General features: G+C 46.4%; 1 protein-coding gene and 1 long non-coding RNA gene across 4 annotated transcripts in view; one reads left to right on the forward strand and one right to left on the reverse strand.

Annotated features, from left to right (window-relative positions):
• The first annotated feature begins 12,194 nt into the window (after positions 1 to 12,194).
• Positions 12,195 to 12,658, forward strand: LOC110017065. The gene is made up of 2 exons (XR_002292376.1): positions 12,195 to 12,249; positions 12,327 to 12,658. It is a non-coding gene; the product is annotated as an uncharacterized LOC110017065 (long non-coding RNA).
• A 5,647-nt stretch (positions 12,659 to 18,305) lies between these two features.
• The window catches only part of ano1 (anoctamin 1), a 59,166-nt gene continuing 54,029 nt past the window's right edge, over positions 18,306 to 23,442 (reverse strand). For all 3 annotated transcript variants that reach the window (XM_011486989.3, XM_011486973.3, XM_011486983.3), the window contains 3 exons: positions 22,361 to 22,545; positions 22,083 to 22,188; positions 18,306 to 20,791 (listed from right to left, as the gene is read on the reverse strand). In XM_011486989.3, coding sequence (XP_011485291.1) covers positions 20,546 to 20,791; positions 22,083 to 22,188; positions 22,361 to 22,545 — 537 coding nt within the window. In that variant the 3' untranslated portion in view covers positions 18,306 to 20,545. The remainder of the gene's footprint in view (positions 20,792 to 22,082; positions 22,189 to 22,360; positions 22,546 to 23,442) is intronic.

Raw genomic sequence — 23,442 nt, forward strand, 5'->3', positions numbered from 1 at the left:
TACCAGTCATTGAACGACCAAATCAAAGATCATCTATGATCTGCGGCCCTAAAGTCGGATATGCGGCTTCGGGAACGGTGCAGATCGGTCATTCCCAGCTCACCCCTGAGGAGCGACGCAGACGCAAGGAGGAGGGTACCTGTTTTTCTTGTGGTCAATCTGGTCACCATGAACAACAATGCATGCTGCGTTTAAACTCAAGAGCCCCCCGTTAGAAGACAGGCCGCGGGAGGGTTCTCATACTGCTAATCAGGAAAGTAATTTCCTTTATGTACCTGTCAAATTAAGTCATCAATCTCACACACATGAATGTCGAGCTCTCATTGACTCTGGAGCTGAACAGAGTTTTATTGACTGTCTACTGGTTTCCAAGCTCAGTCTCCCCATTGAACCGCTGGATCACCCTGTCAAAGCGGCAGGCCTGGCTGGCCAGCTACTCACACGCATCACCCACCGGACCAAGCTTGTGCATCTCATCACCTCCGGCAATCACCATGAAGTCACCCAATTCTATATTACGCAATCCTTTCAGTCTCCTGTCATTCTAGGATTTCCATGGCTACGCCGTCACAACCCTCAGTTCGACTGGGTGAACCATCACATCACCAACTGGAGCCCTCGCTGTCTCGCCAACTGCCTCCACTCCGCCATCCCCGCAGTTCCCCCTGATCAGTATTCCACTCCAGAAGAAATCGACCTCTCCAGGGTACCCCCTTGTTATCACGACCTCAAGGCTGTTTTTAGCAAAAGTAAGGCGGGTGCCTTACCCGCTCACCGACTTGCAACTGCTCCATCGAGCTATTAAACGGCGCCACCCTTCCCAAGGGCCATTTATTTAATCTTTCCGGTCCAGAATGTCACGGTGAGGGGTTGGCTTGAGAGCCGGTAGGACCCAGATGTAGAGACGGAGGCACACGGTTCAAGGACAAGGGGGTTTAATAACAAACAAACAAAAGGCGCTGCCGAGCAGGATCACAAAGAAAACAAAACTTACTGTGGCGTGGCTAGAAACATGGAACGTGAGCGTGACTAGAAACATGGAGACATGAACACCATGACAAAAGGTAATGGACCAGCACAGGAGGAAGGCAGAGACAAGACTTAAATACAGACAGGGCAGACAAGACACAGGTGAACAGGATCAGGGCAGAATGGGGACCAAAGGAAGTAAACTCAAGAAACAAGACATGACAGGAAACCTTTCAAAATAAAACAGGAAACAGAACCAAACAAGACAGAACAAGAACTAAAACGAAAAACAAGACACAACAAACTCAAACTATGACACAGAAAAGCTCTCTATGGAGAAATACATTCACGAGTCTCTCGCCTTTGGTCACCTGTACGGTGTGTGCCAGATCCAAGTCCTCCAATTCACCTCCCGCCGGCCTCCTCCACCCTCTGCGCATCGCCGAGCTCCCTTGGTCCCACCTCGCATTAGACTTCGTCACTGGGTTACCACCTTCCCAAGGTAACACAGTTATTCTCACCATAATCGATCGTTTTTCCAAAGCCGTTCAGTTCATTCCCCTACTTAAACTTCCTACGGCCACCGAAATGGCTGACGTTCTAGTTCACCAGGTCTTCAGGTATCACGGGATACCCATAGACATTGTTTCGGACCGGGGTCCCCAGTTCATGTCCCAGGTCTGGCGTTCTTTTTGCTCTGCTCTTGGCGCCACCGTAAGCCTGACCTCGGGATACCACCCCCAGTCTAGTGGCCAAGCTGAACGAGCAAATCAGGAGTTGGAGGCCGCACTCCGTTGTCTGGCGGCCCAAAACCCTTCCAGTTGGTCCAAGTTCCTCGTTTGGATTGAGTACGCACATAACAACCATCCCTCCGCTGCCACCGGTATGTCGCCATTTGAAGCCTCTCTCGGTTATTCTCCCCCTCTGTTCCCCTCTCATGAACTAGATTTGGCCATCCCTTCTGTGCAACACCACCTCCAACACGTTTGGCGCCAGGCCAAAGCCGCTCTCCTGCGCACACGGGACAGTAATTGTCGGATCGCCAACCGTCGCAGGAGAGCGGGTCCCGACTACCAACCCGGTCAAAAAGTCTGGCTTTCCTCCAAGAATATACCTCTGCAATCTACCTCTCGTAAACTGGCGCCCCGGTATATTGGTCCATATACTATTGAGAGAATCATTAACCCAACCTGTGTCAGACTGCGGCTCCCGGCGTCTTTAAAGGTACACCCCTCGTTCCATATCTCAAACATCAAGCCCTTTCAGGAAAGTCCACTTTGCCCGCCGTCCACTTCCCCACCACCCGCCCGGGTCATCGACGGCGCTCCTGCCTTCACCGTTAGTCGGATCCTGGACGTCCGCTGTAAACATTTAGGCTGCCAGAAATGATCATTAAAGTAATGGCCAATCTGAAGTTATTTATGTTATGGCAGCGGCAGCGGCGGCAGCAGCAGGCTACCATCACAGCTCATTTAACATTTATGAACTAATTATACAACAACAAAACACAACAAAACCTTTGTGTTACAGCAGAGCAAACAGACACACCAATCATAACTAATGTTACAAGTTAAGGCAGAGCTAACGTTTAATAAGAAAATCTTAAAAAATAAACAATGACGTCATTTGCAACATTTGGGCCTACTTCAGTTTTGGTCATCGACCAAAAGAAAGTTTTCATCAGCAACGTTGTTGTTGCAGGGCCAGGTAGCATTGGAAAACATGCATCTAGCTGTGAGGACATATGCTTTTCTTTGTTTCTTTTCTCCTTTTCTCTTCTTTTCGAACTAAATTAGGCACCAGATGGCTTTGACCTTTTTTGTCCATATTTCAGATGTTTTTGCCATTTAGCATAAATGTCCTCACGACGGCAACAAGTTCGTCGACTAAACCAACTGTCACCTTAGTGACAACATTGTTTTGTGTTCCCAGTTTTATTTGGGGATTTTACAAAAAATTAACCCTGAAAAACACATGATTTTTTATGCCTTTATTAAAATTTAGGTGATAGAATGTCACCATATGACTGACTTTAAAAAAAGTTTTAAGCCCTTGTCCCCCACCTGACCACTTCATCTGCAAGCGTCCCACAGTTGAACTGATTCCTTGGAGCCCTCCCCCTTTTCGTCACACATTTCCAGCAGGAGCGCATGCAGCTGGACCCAGGGGCGCCAATTTGCTACATGGCAGAGCAGTCGCAGTCTCCCTCGCTTTTTGCAATATTTATCGAGCCTCTAGCTGCAGCAATAAGACAGAATGAGAGTATTAAAGGAATTAAAACCAAACACAGCCATCATAAAATTAGTCTCTATGCAGATGACATATTACTGTTTTTAAGTAATATACATTCTGTAAATGAAACGGCAACAATCATTAATGAATTCTCTTCTATATCAGACTATTCCATTAATTGGAATAAATCTGTTTTATTACCACTGAACAGTAATGCGGAGCAAGGACTCACAATACCAGTTAAATCAGGCAATATAAAATATCTAGGTATTTATTTTTCCCCCAAAATATCAGAACTGGTGCTGCTAAACTACACCCCATTACTGAAAAACATACAGGACGACCTAACACGCTGGACCAACCTGCCTTTGTCCCTTATGGGCAAGGTAGCCACGGTTAAAATGAAAATCTTACCCAAAGTTAATTATCTCTTCTCAATGATTCCCACACAACCGCCATTAAAATGGTTCAAAACATTAGACTCATCCATATCAAGCTTTCTATGGAACAATAAACCTGCAAGAATTAGTCTAAAAACTTTAAAATCTGCAAAAAGCTGTGGAGGATTAGAATTACCTAACTTCCACAATTACTTTCTTGCAAATAGATTACAATACATCTTAAAATGGTTAAAAAATAATCCAGAAACCAACTCATGGTTAGACTTGGAACAGGCGTTATGTGGAAAGATCAACCTGTCAGATCTTCCATTTATTAGTCAAATAGTTAAAAAACAGGATTGTTTCAAAAGTATTAATATAAATGCCACTTTAACAGCCTGGTGGGAATTTCTCAAAATATCAAAATCATCAATTCAACCGTGCAAAATGACACCCATCTGGAACAACCCAGACATCCTCATAAACAAAAAAATTATCCACTTCCCAGCTTGGCAAGCAGGGGGCATAAAACAACTAGAGCACATAATTATTGATAGAAGATTCATAACTCCCCAGGAACTTCAAGACAAACATGGAATATATAACTTCTTGGAATATCAGCAACTTAAATCAATTATTACTAAAAAGTTTAAATACAGAGACAACGATTTAAAGCTACCAGATGTAGTTACCACTCTGATCAATTTCTCAATGAATAAAACTCTCTCCAAAATATACAAACTTTTATGTAATTTAGATAACAATATTTCACTTCCGACAACAAAATGGGATGCGGATTTGAGCATCAGCACAGATGAAAGTTTTTGGTCAGAACTTTGTCTAAACACCTTTAAAATGACAAAAAATCCAAATCTGCAGCTAATCCATTTCAAAACTCTTCACAGAATTTACTACACTGGACAGAGGATGTTCAAGATGGGTCTCAGTAACTCAGACATTTGTCAGCACTGTGACAGTAATCTACCCGACAATTACATGCATGCACTATGGTTCTGCACGCCTGTCCAGGCTCTCTGGCAGCAGGTATGTGCCGATCTATCAGTCTGGCTTAAGGTTTCAATCACAGCTTCACCGTCACTTTGTGTGCTTGGTGACATGAGTGCCATCGATGTAGAAGGAGGATTAGGCTCTATCATTTTCATAACTCTTTGCATTGCTAAAAAAACTATTTTAATAAATTGGAAAAGCAAAAAAAATATAAATATAAGTCAACACAGAAATCTGCTGCTTGATCATATCAGCTTGGAAAAAATGTCAGCCCAAAGTTCAAGTAACTTTGAAAGAATTCGGTCTCTCTGGTCTCCCATAGCTAACTCCGTGACTTAGGGGGTGGGGGGGGCATGGTCGTCGCTGCTCCTTGCCCTTCTGCCGTGGGCCGGGGTGGGGGTCGGGGCCTCCGGTGCCTGGCCGGGGGTGGTGGGGGCTCCGTTGGTCGGGGGGTCGGGTCCGGCGCCTGGGTGGGGCGGCCTGGGGCGCTGCGTGGTCCTCTGGGCTTGGGTGTGGGGGTGCGTGGTGGGGGGGGTGGGGTGGTGGTCTGGCTTGGCTTGGGGGGGTGGTCCCTTTGCCTGTGCTGGGGGGGTTGGCGGGGGGCGCTGCTCGGGGGGGGGGGGCCCAGCGGCGCTGGATGGGCTTCCCGTCTACACCTGGGGCTGGGATCGGCCCTTCCCTGGCTCTGGGGCGGGACGGGACAACCCTCTTGGGGCCCCCGGTCGCTCTGGGTGTCATCCGCTTCGGCTGCGGGGTCTGGGGGTGGGGTGGGGTGGGGGTCTTGTCGGCCCTGTCCTGTGGGGGGGCATTCTGGGGGAGGGGGGGGGGGCACTATTGGTACGGGGCAGGGGGGGTTGACGGGTCGGGGTCTCCGCTGAGGCCATCGGCGGTTTCCCCGGCCGGTTGGCTGCCTCGGTCCCGTCGAGGCCTGACCAGAGCTCTTCTAGGGCCGGCGTTTGGGGGTGGGGGCCTGGGCTTGCTCCGGGGGGGGCCGGCGCTTTCTGGCTCCCCTCTCTCTGTGTGGGGGTGGTGGTGCTGGGCCTGGGGTGTCTGCGCCTCCGGGGGTGGGGCCCCGGGGCTGGGTGGGCCTGGCCCCCTTGCTGGGGGGGGGGGGCGGGGGACGGCTGTTTGACCACCGGGGGACAGTCTATCATCTGTCCCCAACTTACCCCCTTCCTCATATAACCTCATAATAGGGTGAGGGGGTGGGGGGCTTAGCCTGCGATGAGCCTTGGGGGGGGGGGTTTACTAGGCAATGACCCCCCTCCTGTGGTTGCCGTATGGAGTGGGCCCCCCCTCTTTCGGTTTTATTTGCACCTTAGACATGTAGGGCCCTTGGTAGGGGGGGTGCTTGGACATCACTGCCAGCAAGCAGCGGATGTCCTCCTAGCACCCTACCCGCCAATTTTAACCGCACCTTAGACATTTAGGGCCCCTTGGTGGGGAGGGTGAGGGGACGTCACTGTGAGTAATCAGGAGACGTCCCCTTAGTGCCCTACCCGCCAATTTTAACCGCACCCCCCTTAGTACACACACCCCTCCCCCCTCAATATATACATCCCAACATAAACACACACACATGCACACACACACTCTCTCAAACACACATACACGCACACACATTTTGCAAGGAAGGTGGGACCTAGGACCATCTGTCCCCTGCCTCTTCCCTGGTGGGGGGTACGGGCCCCTTTGCAACGGCGGCTGTGTCCCCGGGGTGCTGGCTTCCTGGGCCCGGCGGTGCTCTCTCCGCGCGGTGGGGGGGTTCACATTACATCTGAGCCGGGGGTGTTCGTGTCCCTGGGGGGTGGGTTCTGGTCCTTGCTCCTGAGTGCTGGGCCCCGCCAAATTTCCAACTGTGGCCGAGCCTGGTCGGGCCATATTTACAACACCCCTTGTGGGCCCTCTTTTTTCCCCGGGGTTCCCCCCTCCTGGGCGGGGGCGGCGGGCCCCTGCCTCGCTCCTCCCTGGACCAACCGTTGGCCGGGCGGATGGCTGCCTGGAGTGCGGAGTGGGTCTCCCTTGGGGGGTCCTGGCCCGTACCTGGGGTTGGGGCGGGGGGATGCCCGGAACTCCTGGGTGGTGGTGGGGTGCTCGTCTGGGGCTGTGGGCGTCCTTCTCCGGTGGGGCCCTGCGTTGGGTTCTCCCGGCGCGGCGGGGGGGCTGCTCTCCTGGTTGGGCTGGGGCGGCGCCCTCTTTCCCTCCGTGCCTCCCTGCTCTCTGGCTCTGGGGGCCTTGCGGCGGCCCTGCTGGCCCTGGCCTGGGTGGCGGGCTTGGTCGCCCGGGCGGCGGTTGTTCCCTGCCGGTTCCCGTGTGGTGTTGGGGGGAATCCGGCTGCCGCTGCTGGTGCGGTGGGGGTCTTGGGGTGGGGATGGCTGGGCACTCTCCCTCCTTCTTTTCACGTTCCACCATCCATTTTAGAAGAACATAAACACTCACCTGAGCACAGGTGTCAGCTCAACAGACTGAATGACTGAAATATTTCACACTAGTTGGTTTTAAGGCATAAGTATGCGTGTGAACACTATCTGTTTTGTGTACATGTCGACAGGTGGACATTTTTGCAACTAACAGGTGTGTTTATAACATTTGAGTGTGTGTGTGGACAGGCTCCGCCCTTTTTTTTTTTGTTTTTTTTTTACATTTGAACCTTACCATAATGATTAACAACCAGTAAACTTGTTGCTTTATGCTGCTTCATGGTCTTATCCCCCTTCCCCTCCTATTATCACCCCCTACCCCCCCTCTCTCTAACGTCCCTCTTTCTTCTTCCCCTCTTTCTTTTTCCGTCCGGTCCAACACCAAAGATTTTCAGACATGTTTGAAATTAATAAAGTTTGGCCTCAATTACAAAAGGGGTTTATTCAGACATACCTTTGGTTTGTCTGAAGATTAATAACCCCTCTTGTTAAAGTAAAATATGTCCAACCCAAGAGGCCCTCAGCTCTCATCTGTCTGCCTAGCTGTTGGACAGGACAAGTTGAGAAAAAAAAAAAAAAAAAAAAAAAAAAAAAAAAAAGTTTTAAGCCCTTGTCCCCCACCTGGCTACTTCATCTGCAAGCGTCCCACAGTTGAACTGATTCCTTGGAGCCCTCCCCCTTATCAGCTAACCCCATTTTCCAAGTGCCTTTTGAACGCTTCATCTGGGAGTTTCGCCTGGTCTTTGACCAACCCTGGAAAGCAGAGGAGTCTACTCGCCGCCTTCTAGGGTTAAAACAACGCAGCCGATCTGTAAGTGATCACCTCATTGACTTTCGTATCCTAGCGGTAGAGGCTGGTTGGCCAAACATCGCCCTTAAAGGGATTTTTTTACCAGTCGTTGAACGACCAAATCAAAGATCATCTATGATCTGCGGCCCTACAGTCGGATGTGCGGCTTCGGGAACGGTGCAGATCGGTCATTCCCAGCTCACCCCTGAGGAGCGACGCAGACGCAAGGAGGAGGGTACCTGTTTTTCTTGTGGTCAATCTGGTCACCATGAACAACAATGCATGCTGCGTTTAAACTCAAGAGCCCCCCGTTAGAAGACAGGCCGCGGGAGGGTTCTCATACTGCTAATCAGGAAAGTAATTTCCTTTATGTACCTGTCAAATTAAGTCATCAATCTCACACACATGAATGTCGAGCTCTCATTGACTCTGGAGCTGAACAGAGTTTTATTGACTGTCTACTGGTTTCCAAGCTCAGTCTCCCCATTGAACCGCTGGATCACCCTGTCAAAGCGGCAGGCCTGGCTGGCCAGCTACTCACACGCATCACCCACCGGACCAAGCTTGTGCATCTCATCACCTCCGGCAATCACCATGAAGTCACCCAATTCTATATTACGCAATCCTTTCAGTCTCCTGTCATTCTAGGATTTCCATGGCTACGCCGTCACAACCCTCAGTTCGACTGGGTGAACCATCACATCACCAACTGGAGCCCTCGCTGTCTCGCCAACTGCCTCCACTCCGCCATCCCCGCAGTTCCCCCTGATCAGTATTCCACTCCAGAAGAAATCGACCTCTCCAGGGTACCCCCTTGTTATCACGACCTCAAGGCTGTTTTTAGCAAAAGTAAGGCGGGTGCCTTACCCGCTCACCGACTTGCAACTGCTCCATCGAGCTATTAAACGGCGCCACCCTTCCCAAGGGCCATTTATTTAATCTTTCCGGTCCAGAATGTCACGGTGAGGGGTTGGCTTGAGAGCCGGTAGGACCCAGATGTAGAGACGGAGGCACACGGTTCAAGGACAAGGGGGTTTAATAACAAACAAACAAAAGGCGCTGCCGAGCAGGATCACAAAGAAAACAAAACTTACTGTGGCGTGGCTAGAAACATGGAACGTGAGCGTGACTAGAAACATGGAGACATGAACACCATGACAAAAGGTAATGGACCAGCACAGGAGGAAGGCAGAGACAAGACTTAAATACAGACAGGGCAGACAAGACACAGGTGAACAGGATCAGGGCAGAATGGGGACCAAAGGAAGTAAACTCAAGAAACAAGACATGACAGGAAACCTTTCAAAATAAAACAGGAAACAGAACCAAACAAGACAGAACAAGAACTAAAACGAAAAACAAGACACAACAAACTCAAACTATGACACAGAAAAGCTCTCTATGGAGAAATACATTCACGAGTCTCTCGCCTTTGGTCATATTCGCCCCTCATCCTCTCCCGTCGGAGTGGGGTTTTTCTTCGTCCAGAAGAAGGACAAGACTCTGCGCCCTTGCATCGACTGCTTCCACTTTCGGCTTCTCCCATCAGGGGTCGCCACAGCGAACAAGTCGCATGGTAAATTTGGCAATGTTTTACGCCGGATGCCCTTCCTGACGCAACCTTCTCTAACCGGGCTTGGAACCGGCAGAGGTAGAGAAGGGAACAGGGAGCAGCCTGGAGTCGAACCTGGGTTTCACGGACGGAAGGCGCCGCAAACCAGCACGAGCTAAACTGGCTCCCCCCCGCCCTTGCATCGACTACAGTGAGTTAAACCAAATCACTGTTAAAAACAAATACTCCCTGCCACTCATCAGCTCGGCCTTAGACTCTGTTCAAGAAGCGCGTGTTTTTTCGAAATTGGATCTCCGGAACGCGTATCACCTGGTTCGCATGAAGGAGGGGGACAAATGGAAGACTGCGTTTAACACCCCGCTTGGGCATTTTGAATATTTGGTGATGCCCTTTGGGCTCACTAACGCCCCAGCAGTCTTCCAACACCTAGTCAATGACGTCCTCCGTGACTTCCTTAATAGATTTGTTTTTGTCTATCTCGACGACATTCTCTTTTATTCACCCAATCCTGAACTCCACACCTTCCACGTACGCCAGTTTCTCGGACGTCTCCTAGAGAACCAACTTTTTGTTAAAGCCGAGAAGTGTGAATTCCATGTCTCCACCGTTTCCTTTCTCGGTTTTATTATTGAAGCTGGCAACATCTGTCCTGATCCGGCAAAAGTCTCCGCAGTCGCTAACTGGGAGACTCCCAGCTCACGTAAACAATTGCAACGTTTCCTTGGTTTAGCTAATTTTTACCGTAGGTTCATTTGGAACTATAGCAGTCTCGCCGCCCCTCTCAACCAAACTCACGTCCATCAATCAACCGTTTATTTGGAGCCCAGAGGCTCAAACTGCCTTTGAAACCCTAAAGAGAATGTTCATCACCGCTCCCATTCTTATACAGCCCGACCCGCGACGTCAATTTATCGTAGAGGTTGATGCCTCAGATTCTGGGGTCTGAGCCTTCCTTTCCCAACGTGAAGACACCACAGGCAAACTCAAGCCATGCGCCTTCTTCTCGCGTAAACTGTCCCCCGCGGAACAAAATTATGACGTGGGCAACCGCGAACTCCTTGCCATTAAGCTCGCGCTGGAAGAGTGGCGTCATTGGCTTGAGGGGGCTGAGCATCCCTTCATTGTTTGGACAGACCACAAAAATCTCGCTTATCTCCGAATGGCTAAACGCCTTAACTCTCGTCAGGCCCGTTGGTGTCTTTTCTTCAATCGCTTCACTTTCACCATCACATATCGTCCCGGTAGTCGCAATGTAAAACCTGATGCCCTCTCACGCATATTCAGCACCCACGATCATCCTGAGGCGGTCCCCATCATTCTCCCAACATGTGTCATTGGTAACCTCACCTGGGATGTCGAGACTAGTGTCCAGCAGGCCCAAGGTGAAGAACCCGACCATCCTCGTCCCCCCGCTAACACTCTGTACGTTCCTTCCTCACTCCGTTCGGATGTCCTGGTGTGGGGGCACACGTCCCGGGTATCCTGTCATGGGGGCGTCCAAAGGACTCTTAATCTCATAAAACGCAGGTTTTTCTGGCCTTCCATGGAGCAGGATACCAGGGAGTTCATCGCCGCCTGTACGGTGTGTGCCAGATCCAAGTCCTCCAATTCACCTCCCGCCGGCCTCCTCCACCCTCTGCGCATCGCCGAGCGCCCTTGGTCCCACCTCGCATTAGACTTCGTCACTGGGTTACCACCTTCCCAAGGTAACACAGTTATTCTCACCATAATCGATCGTTTTTCCAAAGCCGTTCAGTTCATTCCCCTACTTAAACTTCCTACGGCCACCAAAATGGCTGACGTTCTAGTTCACCAGGTCTTCAGGCATCACGGGATACCCATAGACATTGTTTCGGACCGGGGTCCCCAGTTCATGTCCCAGGTCTGGCGTTCTTTTTGCTCTGCTCTTGGCGCCACCGTAAGCCTGACCTCGGGATACCACCCCCAGTCTAGTGGCCAAGCTGAACGAGCAAATCAGGAGTTGGAGGCCGCACTCCGTTGTCTGGCGGCCCAAAACCCTTCCAGTTGGTCCAAGTTCCTCGTTTGGATTGAGTACGCACATAACAACCATCCCTCCGCTGCCACCGGTATGTCGCCATTTGAAGCCTCTCTCGGTTATTCTCCCCCTCTGTTCCCCTCTCATGAACTAGATTTGGCCATCCCTTCTGTGCAACACCACCTCCAACACGTTTGGCGCCAGGCCAAAGCCGCTCTCCTGCGCACACGGGACAGTAATTGTCGGATCGCCAACCGTCGCAGGAGAGCGGGTCCCGACTACCAACCCGGTCAAAAAGTCTGGCTTTCCTCCAAGAATATACCTCTGCAATCTACCTCTCGTAAACTGGCGCCCCGGTATATTGGTCCATATACTATTGAGAGAATCATTAACCCAACCTGTGTCAGACTGCGGCTCCCGGCGTCTTTAAAGGTACACCCCTCGTTCCATATCTCAAACATCAAGCCCTTTCAGGAAAGTCCACTTCCCCACCACCCGCCCGGGTCATCGACGGCACTCCTGCCTTCACCGTTAGTCGGATCCTGGACGTCCGCCGCTGGGGTCGCGGCTTCAAGTACCTGGTGGACTGGGAGGGTTACGGTCCAGAGGAGCGTTCCTGGATCTCACGCTCCCTGATTCTGGACCGTTCCCTCCTGGACGACTTCTTCCGGGCCCACCCGGATCGCCGTCCCACACCGCCTGAAGGCGGTCGCTCAGGGGGGGTACTGTCACGGTGCCTGTGTCAGCCACCTCCCCCTCCCAGCACTCCTGCTCCTGCTCTGCTGATTGGAACCAGCTGTCCTGCATCTCCTCATCTCCTGCCTGCCTTCATAAGGGTTCTCCTCTCCAGTATCCAGCGCCAGTTTGTTATACTCACTCCGGTGCTTATGTCTGGCCTTTTAGTATCTTCTAAACCTAGTCAAGTCACGTTACTTACCTCGCTTGTGCTCACCTTCAGGTTCATCTCCCACTGGTCACGCTGGTTCCCGCGGCAGAGCTCCTCTCCACGTTCCACGCTGGTCCCGCCGTCCTCAGCGCCCACGCCTCACTCCACGGTGATCCCACCGTCCTCGGCATCCAGGCTTTGCCTCCAGTCGCTCCGCCGTCCTCAGCGTCCCGCTCGACCTCAAGTTGGTTCCGCCGTCCTCGGCTCCCCCCACGCTACGCTCCTCAGGTTCCACGGTCCGCCGCGCTCCTGGGACATCAGATCTTCATCCGAAGATTATTCAAGCTACGCTCTCTTGGAGACTCTGTAAACCCCCAGGAGAATTAAAACCTCTTTGCAAACTATTTCTGGTCGAGAGTTTACTTCCGGGTTTCAGCAACTGGGTCTACCACGTCTACGACGTCATGACAAGCCTTCCTTGATGCAAACTCGTCAATAATGTCATCATAAGAAATCTGCTCCCCTCCTGAATGATTGATACTAACAACGGCAAGGTTAGTGAGTTGCTCCTGAGACATTGTTGACCTCAGATATGACTCGATCAACTTGAGTTTTGAAAAGCTCCTCTCTGCTTGAGTCACAGTGACTGGCAAGGTGAGTGCAGTCCTGAGAGCAGTCCAAAAGTTGGGATAGATTTCTGATAGATCCTTATCAGACATGAAAGTGATAACCTCAAGGACACTTAGAGTTGTTGATGGCAAGTTAGGCAAGTTCTTGATTTCCTGAACAAACTCTCTACTGTTTAAATCACAGTTCCCTACAAAATGCAGCATGTCGTCTAGTGCCTCTCATTGCTCTGTCAGCTCCTCATCTGCAATATAGGCCTTATAAAAAACATTTATGAATTGGAAATTTAAATTGTCATGCTCTATATCAATCTCTACTTCAGAGAAGAAAAATTAGCTCATGTTTGCTGTATTCAATGTTTTGATTGGCACATTTTTTAGTTATGACCTGTTGAATTATGTTTTGTCACCATAGAGTTGTAGTTAATGGTAAATATTCATCTTTAAAACTACCAAAAGATTTATGAAAATTCTATTGACTAATAATATAACCCAACATTTGTAAATAAATAAAAAATAAACTTCATACATGCAGTCTCAAAATGAACCCCTAAATCCCCAGTTAACTGCTAAAAAACATTGTGAAAACATTTAGGCTGCCAGAAATGATCATTAAAGTAATGGCCAATCTGAAGTTATTTATGTTATGGCAGCGGCAGCGGCGGCAGCAGCAGGCTACCATCACAGCTCATTTAACATTTATGAACTAATTATACAACAACAAAACACAACAAAACCTTTGTGTTACAGCAGAGCAAACAGACACACCAATCATAACTAATGATACAAGTTAAGGCAGAGCTAACGTTTAATAAGAAAATCTTAAAAAATAAACAATGACGTCATTTGCAACATTTGGGCCTACTTCAGTTTTGGTCATCGACCAAAAGAAAGTTTTCATCAGCAACGTTGTTGTTGCAGGGCCAGGTAGCATTGGAAAACATGCATCTAGCTGTGAGGACATATGCTTTTCTTTGTCTCTTTTCTCCTTTTCGAACTAAATTAGGCACCAGATGGCTTTGACCTTTTTTGTCCATATTTCAGATGTTTTTGCCATTTAGCATAAATGTCCTCACGACGGCAACAAGTTCGTCGACTAAACCAACTGTCACCTTAGTGACAACATTGTTTTGTGTTCCCAGTTTTATTTGGGCATTTTACAAAAAATTAACCCTGAAAAACACATGATTTTTTATGCCTTTATTAAAATTTAGGTGATAGAATGTCACCATATGACTGACTTTAAAAAAAGTTTTAAGCCCTTGTCCCCCACCTGACCACTTCATCTGCAAGCGTCCCACAGTTGAACTGATTCCTTGGAGCCCTCCCCCTTTTCGTCACACATTTCCAGCAGGAGCGCATGCAGCTGGACCCAGGGGCGCCAATTTGCTACATGGCAGAGCAGTCGCAGTTTTTATTTTATTTTTTCATAAAGCCCTGAGCCGCGGCCGGCGACCTTCACCCCCGTTGAAGATGATCCAGCCAGGTTTTGTGCATCGCGGCGGTGCTCCGTGCTCACCCCACGCCCCCTCCCCTTCTCCTTCTTCACACACATTTGCTTCTTCTTCTCAAAGCAAGGAAAGGGCGCAGCTGTGGAGTGGGGGCGCTGTCAGGTTTCAGGCTGTTACAAACAAATTCTGTGATATAAGTAAACTACGGAGCCTGTGTCCTGACATTAAAAAAATAAAATATATCTTGTTCCCACAAATTAATATCTTGTTCGCACGAAATAATATTCCGTTCCCACGAAATGCTATTTCGTTCCCTCGACACCATTAATTCGTTAAAACGAAATAATTATTCACGTCATAAGTCATTCATAAACACTGATATGCTATCCGTCCGGGCGCAAAAGCCGCTTTCAGCAGTAACTTCCGTGTCTCTGACCCACATTCGTTCAAGAAAGGAAAAGGAAAACAAAAATGATGTCTTTATTATTGTCTTAATGAATATAAGAAAAATATATGATTTACGATGCCCAAGCTTTATGCTTCACCATACCGCAGCGATTCACCGGACATAGCACCTAGCTCCGCCGCAGAGCTCTTTAGCTTGTCATGCAGGCATTCGGGCACCTGGCTGGCCATCTGCAGGCCGTCTATATAGGAATATAGGAATAGTAATATTCAGGAGTTGTCTTTTATTAACATAATCATTAGCAGTCACTTTACATCCGTAGGCTACCAAGCCCATCATTAACTTATTCACGTCTTGGCATTCATAAACACGGATGTGAACAATAGTTGGATTCACAGCAGATACCTTCAAATTTCTGTCTGTATGTGTACTGTACTTTGCATGGAAGACACGGAGGATTTTTAGAGATCTCGTTTGGCTTGTCCTCTAACCACAATCACCAACATCCACCTCTCTGAATGATTCCTGGGGCCAGCCCAGGACTCCTTGATGATTTTTCCCAGCTTCTTCCTCTCTGTGATGCTACTGCTCCAACATGAGGCGCCATGTAGGATGGCTGAAGCCACAGCAGAGTCATGGAAGGTCGTCAGGAGCGACCCTTTAACTCCAAAGGACCGCTGTCTCCTCAGCAGGTACGGCCTGCTTTGGATGTACAGCATGTCGGTGTTCAGTTTGCTAGTGAGCTCAGCACCCAGGAACTTGTAAGAATCAACTCTCTTGATCTCCCTTCACTGGATGTTCACCAATAAGGGGGCAAGAGGCTGATGTCTGTGGAAGTCCACCACCATCTCTTTGGTTTTCCCTGACATCATTGATGAGTCGGCTGTACTGACACCAGTCCACTAAGTCTTGTCAGTCGTGTCTTCAATACAGTACAGAATGTCTTCAGCTTGCAAATACGATTATGGGTTTCATTCTATAATACTGGAGTAATTTTTCTTTAAACAAGAGAAAAGTGTGAGGGGTTTTAGTGCCTTAAAACATCTATTTGGTATAATTCTGAACTTTTTGGAGACATTTTAAAATAATACATTTCATAATCCTAATGTTTCATCCAGTCTGAGCTAAACTCAACACAATGATGTGTCCAATAATGATTTGTACATCTAGATTTACTCAAATTCATTATTATTTTATTTGTCCTCTATAAAATAAACATTGTTTTAGAAAATTACTGTGTTCATTGTAAAAATTAACTGTAATATTTACAACAAATGTCCTTTAGCGACTGGACGGCTCAGCATGTAGGACTGACACATGGGAGACCAGGGTTCGATTCCCAATGTGGGTCCTTGGGCAAGATCCATTACACTACTGCTTAACTATGTAGCCACAAGGGGGGCCCAAGTCTGCATCGCCCTGTGCCAGTCCCCCAACCCAGATAAAATACAGGGCTGTGTCAGGAAGGGCATCCAGTGTAAAAATCTCTGCCAAACCACCGGTGTGGATCAGTGGAAGCAGATTCCCTGTGGCGACCCCTGACAGGATTAGCTAAAAGGTGAACGGCAATAGAATAAAATGCCCTTTCAGATGAAACTACAAAAATCAACCTATGATATTAAAAACAAGAGCAAAAACTCACGTAACATTCTAGTTTAAGGTCAGGATTTTAAAAACATTGTTGCCGTTTTTTAGATGTGGTGAGGGGTTTGGAGTGTTCCATAAGATTTCTGGAACAATTGTTCCAAATGATTCGATCTCCCAATCAAATTTTTTCTGCCATCATTTAATATTACAGATACATATAAACATGTACAGACAGTTGTTTAGGTGAAGTGGTGCTTGTAAAAGGAATCCTTATGCACTTTGATTTATTTGTAAATATTTAAGATCCATCTCTTGTTTCTTCATTGCTCTATTTATTTTTTTTACTTCTGGATATTTCTATTTTGTGTTAAATCTAAAGAGAAAACATCAACTTATTAAGGTTGTTTCCTTAGGTCCTCAGCCCACACTTTGGAGTGGATTGTCACACCTTGGTGTCAGAAGTGGGATGACTACTCAGAGAAACCCCTTGGGTGAGGGGTGGGGAACAAGAAATATCTACAACGAATAAAGCTGCCAAACTTGAGGTTGATCTGGAGTCACCTCAGCCTGACGAAAGTGAAGACTGGGAGACTAATGACGAGAGTGTTCCTTTGGTCCAGCGATCCCGGGGACCTTCAGCTGAGGCATCCGTGGCCAGAGGAGCAGAGATGAGGCGGTGATCAAGGGGAGTTCCAAGGTCTGCGCATTGCCATCCAAGAGGGCAGACTGTCACTGGCACCATCAGATTGTTCCAGGGCGGAGACCGCCGTTTTTCTCATGGGACTCTTCACAGGTTCTCCGATGCCACAGCAGCAGTCTGCGTAAGTCCGTTGGGGATGTTGAACATTTTTTCCTTTGCTTTGATCAAGTTGCAATAACTTGGGCTTGGCCAGACACTGAGTGGGCCAACAGATTGGTACTTTTACTGACGGGGAAAGCTTTGGAGGCAAATACATACTCGGATCCTAAGCAAGCCCTACTGGCCAAATTGGACATTTCTGCTAAGACTTAACAGTGTTTCAGGAAAACAGCTGTATCCCCAAGGAACCAAAACCTACCAATGTTTAAAAGTTCTATGTCGACGTTGGATTAAAGCAGACCACTACATCTGTTACTACTGCCATAAGGCCTCAGACCGTCTCCTCAAACAGTCTAAACTTTCACATTACAGCTACGTCACCCATAAAGATTTATTCAAAAAAGTAGATAACCTTCACTCTGGATGTTAATTGTTTAAAATAGGCTGGTTTATTACATAGTGGGAATTCCATGTCTTTGGTTAAGAAAGACCGTCTGTCCAACAGTGCCAACAAAAAGACCAAAACCAACATTAAATGTGTTTATGGGGAACCGAGAGAATATCCAACAACTGGAGTTACTGTAGTTGTAGGTGGGCAGAAATTTTTGTTGCAAGTGGGGGTTGTTGATAAATTATCTGAAGTTTGTATTCTGGGGAGGGATTTGCCAAGTCTCCAAAAACCTGAAATGTGTGCAGTTGTTACAAGGTTTTAAACAAAAGCTGGCCTGGAGCCCCTACCTGATCTTCATAAGGATTTATGTGAGGGTAGTTTTGGGACAGAGGGGTTCAGGTGGAGGTGGGGTTGTACCAAGAATCAGCCTTGAGCGTCTCCTCGTTTGGACAGACTGACAGATGAGGTTAGTCAGGAATCTCTGTGGATCATGTTGTTTGCAGACGACACTGATCTGTAGTGAGAGCGGAGAGCAAGTGGAAGAACATCTAGAGAGGTGGAGGTTTGTTTGGGAAAGTAGAGGACTAAAGATCAGCTACAGCAAGACAGATAATCCGCGTGTGAATGAGAGGAAGAGAGTCCTTTAAGTGAAGTAAATATTTAAACCAACCCAGTGTTCTCAGTGACCTTTGTGCAGATCCCAGTCAGTCTGTGGAACAACAGCAGATACTCTGTGGGATTCTGGGTCATTCCAAAAATCTTGGTAGAAAGTTTCGTCCCAAAAAAATCAGTTTCAGAGCAACTCACTGTTTATTTCTTTGCAGAAAAAAACATTAAAAAAAGACTACGTGAAAGGGTAATAATGTGTGTCTGCACGTACACACATCAATAAGAAAAGCTATTAAAACAGTAAAAATATTTAGAAAATAAAGTATTTGAAGCAGTAAACAACGAGGCAGCAGACAAAAAGGAAGAATCACCACATGTGATGGCACGCTCAAAGACTAATAAAACACGACAATTTTAATGTTTCAAGGCAGGGAAAGACACATTTATGGAAACATTCTCTTTAAAAGTAACTGTCAGAATGACAACTTTCAATAAAAACATAAAATACTCATCTGTCTCATCAAATGTGTACTTCCTTATTCTTTCCAATTTCTAAAGAGTCCCCATTTGAACTGGAAAAGCCTTTGTTTTTGCTTTTTTCAACGTTTCTTCCTGATGCATGAAGATGCCGTGGGATCAAAGTGGACTGACAAATACATAAAATAGAAAATAAAAACTCAAAAATTTAAAAACACGAAAAAACAACAATAATGATAACAATAAAAAAAAAATACAATTTGGTCAGTTTGAGGTCTTCAATTCTGGGTTCATCTGACCTTTGGGTTGTTTTTCAGTCAGCAGTAGAAGTGGGAATCCAGTCACTCACATATACAGTAGTACAGTTTTGTAGGTTGATGAATAAAATTAAAGAGAAAAAAAACATTGTTCAGTCAAAGACGATAAAAAGAACATGAAGGAAAATGATGCAGAAACGGATCTTCTTCGCCAGAGTTCATCATTTGAGCAAATCTGCTTAAAGGATGTTTCTATGATCCGGGAAAAGATCACGTCACGGCTTGATCCGTTGTCTGAAGGTACGAAGAGTGTTGCCGTGGTTTCCAGCTGCCACTGAGCTGCCAGCAGTTAAGACACAAACCCTAAACTGACTGGCGTTTACCGGAGGCTGTCACTCTATCAAGTGTCATGTGACCCAGCTGTGGTTTTTACAAAAAAAAAAAGAATCACGAAGATCTGCTTCTACACAACCAAACATACAATTACAACCAAAACAAACATGGTTGGAAAATATGGTTGTATAAAATGATTGCTTTTAAAAACTAAAGTCAAAGTCTCAAACGTGAATCAGAAGCGAGGATGGAGTTCATATTTTTTTCTTCATATGGGCACAAAGGAACTTTTTGGTTTTCCTAATTGCAGTTTTAGAACCAACAATCATCCACATCTGAGGTAAATTTACTTCATTTCTGACTGTAGAGTAATCACATTTAAAAAAAAAAAAAAAAAAAAAAAAAAAAAATCAAGATTTTACTCTAATTCTATTCTTATTCAGCATTAAAGCATTTATGATCTAAAAGTTGTGCTTGGATGAAATTGAACATTAAAGTGTTGAAGTGCAAAACTTTTTTTCGTCTCCGTCTCTTGATTATATATTAATGACAGAACTATGAGAAACATCTACTGCAGATGTTAACACAAGGAAAATATGGCTCCTTAACTGTTTTGTAAGATATTCACAACACATTTATAAACCAATGCTGAAGTGTTTCTCTGTACCCACATAGAAAAACTAGACATGAGGCGCCTTTCTTTCAATGTGTGACATCCACCGAATGCTAGAGTTGAACACGAGAACACAGAGACAGGAGTGTCTCTGCATCCCCTACAGCCTGTTACAGCTTCAGGAGTTCAGCTTTGATGAAGATCAGATCCAACCCAAACCAAACCCAAAGACCCACACGGTCCAGCAGACACGTCTTCCAACTGCAGTTCATTACGGTACGTCTGTCACAAAGACAAAGAGCATGGGCTAAACACTGCTAAATCACATATAAACATATAAAGAAGCCTTTGTGAGCTTTCCTCATCACACTTGCCCCAGTGTTCAAATAAAAAGCATCAGGAGGATCTTTTGGACGGAATCATGGAGATGGTCCTTACAGAGTCTGCTTCAGACGCCGTTATGGCAGAAGGCGGCCGGTGCAGCGGTCCATCGTTGGGGCCCACGTGGAGTCTGGCACGACCTCAGTCAACAAACTTCAACTTTTTCAATACAGATAAAAGAAATGTTGAGCTTTAGGGGGAAGTTTGCGTCCAATTTTGCGTTGAAGTTAGGAGGAAAGCAGCTTCAAAGTATGTACCTGATCTGATCCCATTTGATCAGGTTGGGCATAATGCTTTTTTGTTCGAAAAGAGAGTAAATGTAAATGTTCTGTTGATGGTGGCAGACTGTGAGCGTGAACATTTACCAGCCAACTCTTGCATGCGTGTTGGGGCGTGAGCGCGGCTGTGGTGGGCTCTGACCATCTGAGGTCGGACTGTTGCAATTATACAGGCCGCGGCTGTCGCGGGCTGCACGCCTTTTACCCTGTTCCTCCTTCATGAAAAGCTCCATCATGTGGATTTTCTCCTTGTGGATCTGCAGGGTGATGTCTTTGGGAATGTCCGGGATCAGCCAGTCCACAAAGTCACTCATGAGCATCACCACGTTCTGCAAGACACAGAATCAACAGACATTTCTGAGGAGCAGCCACAGAAAATTGGAGCAGTAAAATCAACAAACGGCTTCTCAGATTTGACCAAATAAGTGCCTCCACAGGGGTACAACAGGAGGGCATTTGTCAAGTTTTTTCCTGATTAGATTTAAGTACAATACAAAAAACATGCAACACATCAAAAGTTGGAAAACGCAAACCAGGCCAAAACGAAACCAAAGGAGGCTGTTTCTAAAGTATTAAACTAGGCTTGGCTAATCAAAAAAAATAAAAAAATAAAAAGTGACCAACATCTTCTATGATTGACTGCTTTTTACATTCCAACTTGATGGAATCAACCAGGATGAATGAGAATCCATCCAGACAGAGTTGTGATTCCAAATGAGCTGACTTTCTTCAAAATAAAGGTGTAGCTTTGTGAGACAGCTCGAGTCCCCGGCTTCCATCCCACTGCTTTGAAGGCCGTGTCACACAGCCACTACTGACAGTTTTTGCACAGTGCACGGATGAAAATTGGCCCAAAGATTTGGGAAAAGTGACAAAAGTTGTGGTTCTTTACGTAAAATTTCCACAGATGTATCTCGAGTAAATGGCGTTAAAACCACGGAAAAACTATGAATTAACCACGCAAAGAGCACGTAAATCAACGTAGAACATGAACCGTGCATGATTATTGCCCTGTTCGTATACAATTTATTAGTGATTTGTGCGTCAGTTACGTATTTTTAACCTGATATGTGCACTGTATACACGATATTAAAGTCATACATCGTGGTACATGTGTGAATAGGTCAGACATACGCTGAAAGCCACAAATTTGTGTAATCTTCCAAAAATCGAACACAATTGGGTCATTGTGATTATATATTAATTGTGTATAAACTACGTAAAATTCTCATAAACGGTGTAATTCTCAATGGAATTTCTATTAAGATTCATCGACGGATGTCGAACGCATGAATCACTTATGAATTACATTTATCATGGATCATGAAAGACCAAAGTTACATACATGGAAATTGCACAGATTTTTCTTAGCTGCTGACACGGCTTTAATAAACACCAGCATACAGAACCCCTCGACTCTTTGCGAGTAAACACAAGCGCATGGCTGCTGGGTATTGATTTAAATCAGATTTTTATTTGTTCTGTTTGCATTTTTGTAAAAAAATAAACAAATATTTATATTTCTGAAAGGTTTCTTTGTTTGCAGCATTTTTTCACAGTGACTTATGCGTAGGCTTCAACGTGTTGCAGTGGCATGAATGTTTTTGAGCCGTCCCAAACCTGAAAGACGATGACGAAGGCCAGGCGGACTGCTAGAATGGACCAGAACTCCTTGGATAGCTCGTAGGGGGTGCTGGACCACGGTGGTTCCCTGTAGTCCTTATATCTGCAGGCCAACCACATTTAGCTGTAGCATTCATCGGCTGTTTAGCATTTTGAGGATGTAAATAGAAACAGCCACTAGATCACAAACAACATAACTGCAACAAAACGTGTTAATTCTTCAATGAATTTTCCACATTTTAACCTTGTAAAGATTTGATAAAATGCCATTTTACCTGCAGGTCTCTACATTGTAGCCCAAGTGATTGGGGTATATGGGTTGAGTGTTTGGCTCAAAGTCACGGACGTTGAAAACGGACAGAGTGTGGTTCACAAAGCCGTGCAGGGTGCCGTCAGGACTGTACGTATACTGGTAGACCAGGCGGGGGATGAAGTCAGAGGTGAAGGCGATGACAAAAGCCTGAGGAAAGAACACTTCCTCAGTTTACTGTTCTTCAGGACAGGAGAAACTGCTGCTTCCCTCTGTTTTTTCGGACATTGGTCACATCAAGCAAAACACGAGTAGAAAGCTGAACGTGGGTCCAGCTCTGTGATTCAAGTGTCATAAAACCGATTTACTTGGACTGAATCACTGTGACAAGAAATTAAAAAACCTAAGTATGAAGTATCAACATGCATAAGGCTGAGGGTTTTGTTCCATCATACTGTGTTTTTATAAAAATGGTAAAAACTTCCAGACAAGCCTTAACTTCCCAGACTAAGGTCCATCTCTTAAAGATATGTCCAGTCACATTCGCACAAAGATCAAAAACGTTCAACACAAACTTCCTAAGAGTCAATTTAAAACCAATTTAAATTCAAAAATGCCACTGAGCGGCAACTTTAGAGCAGGTTTTTCAGCAAATTCAACAAGTAACCGCAGAGGTCTTCAGGAAAAGTCAAAAGTAACCGATGACTGCACGATTTTTTGACATCAGTCGGTGGCCGCCCTGGGCACATTTGGAGGTTGTGTGGTGGTGGTGCATGTTTGTGTGTGTGTGTATGTCTGGCAGGTCAGTGTGTGTGTGTGTGGCTCTTTGACTATCACAGTTAAAAATTTTGGCTCTTTGTGTCAAACTTGTTCGCCACCCCTGTTTGTGTTGGAGGCTTTAATAGAAAAAAAACTGTGGATGTAACGTGGATTAAAATGTTAAACAATGAACCAAGACCAAGGTAAGAAAGTGAAGCGGATTATTTTGTGCTGTAAGTTTTTTTCATGTGAAATTCACTGCATTCACTAACGTTTTAATCCACATTATATCCGCTGTTTCTTTTCTATTAAAGCCTCTAAAAGAAAGTCCCGCCCCGCTGCCTTGAC

The sequence above is a fragment of the Oryzias latipes genome, chromosome 3 (genome assembly GCF_002234675.1).
Source record: "Oryzias latipes chromosome 3, ASM223467v1".
Classification (NCBI taxonomy): Eukaryota; Metazoa; Chordata; class Actinopteri; order Beloniformes; family Adrianichthyidae; genus Oryzias; species Oryzias latipes.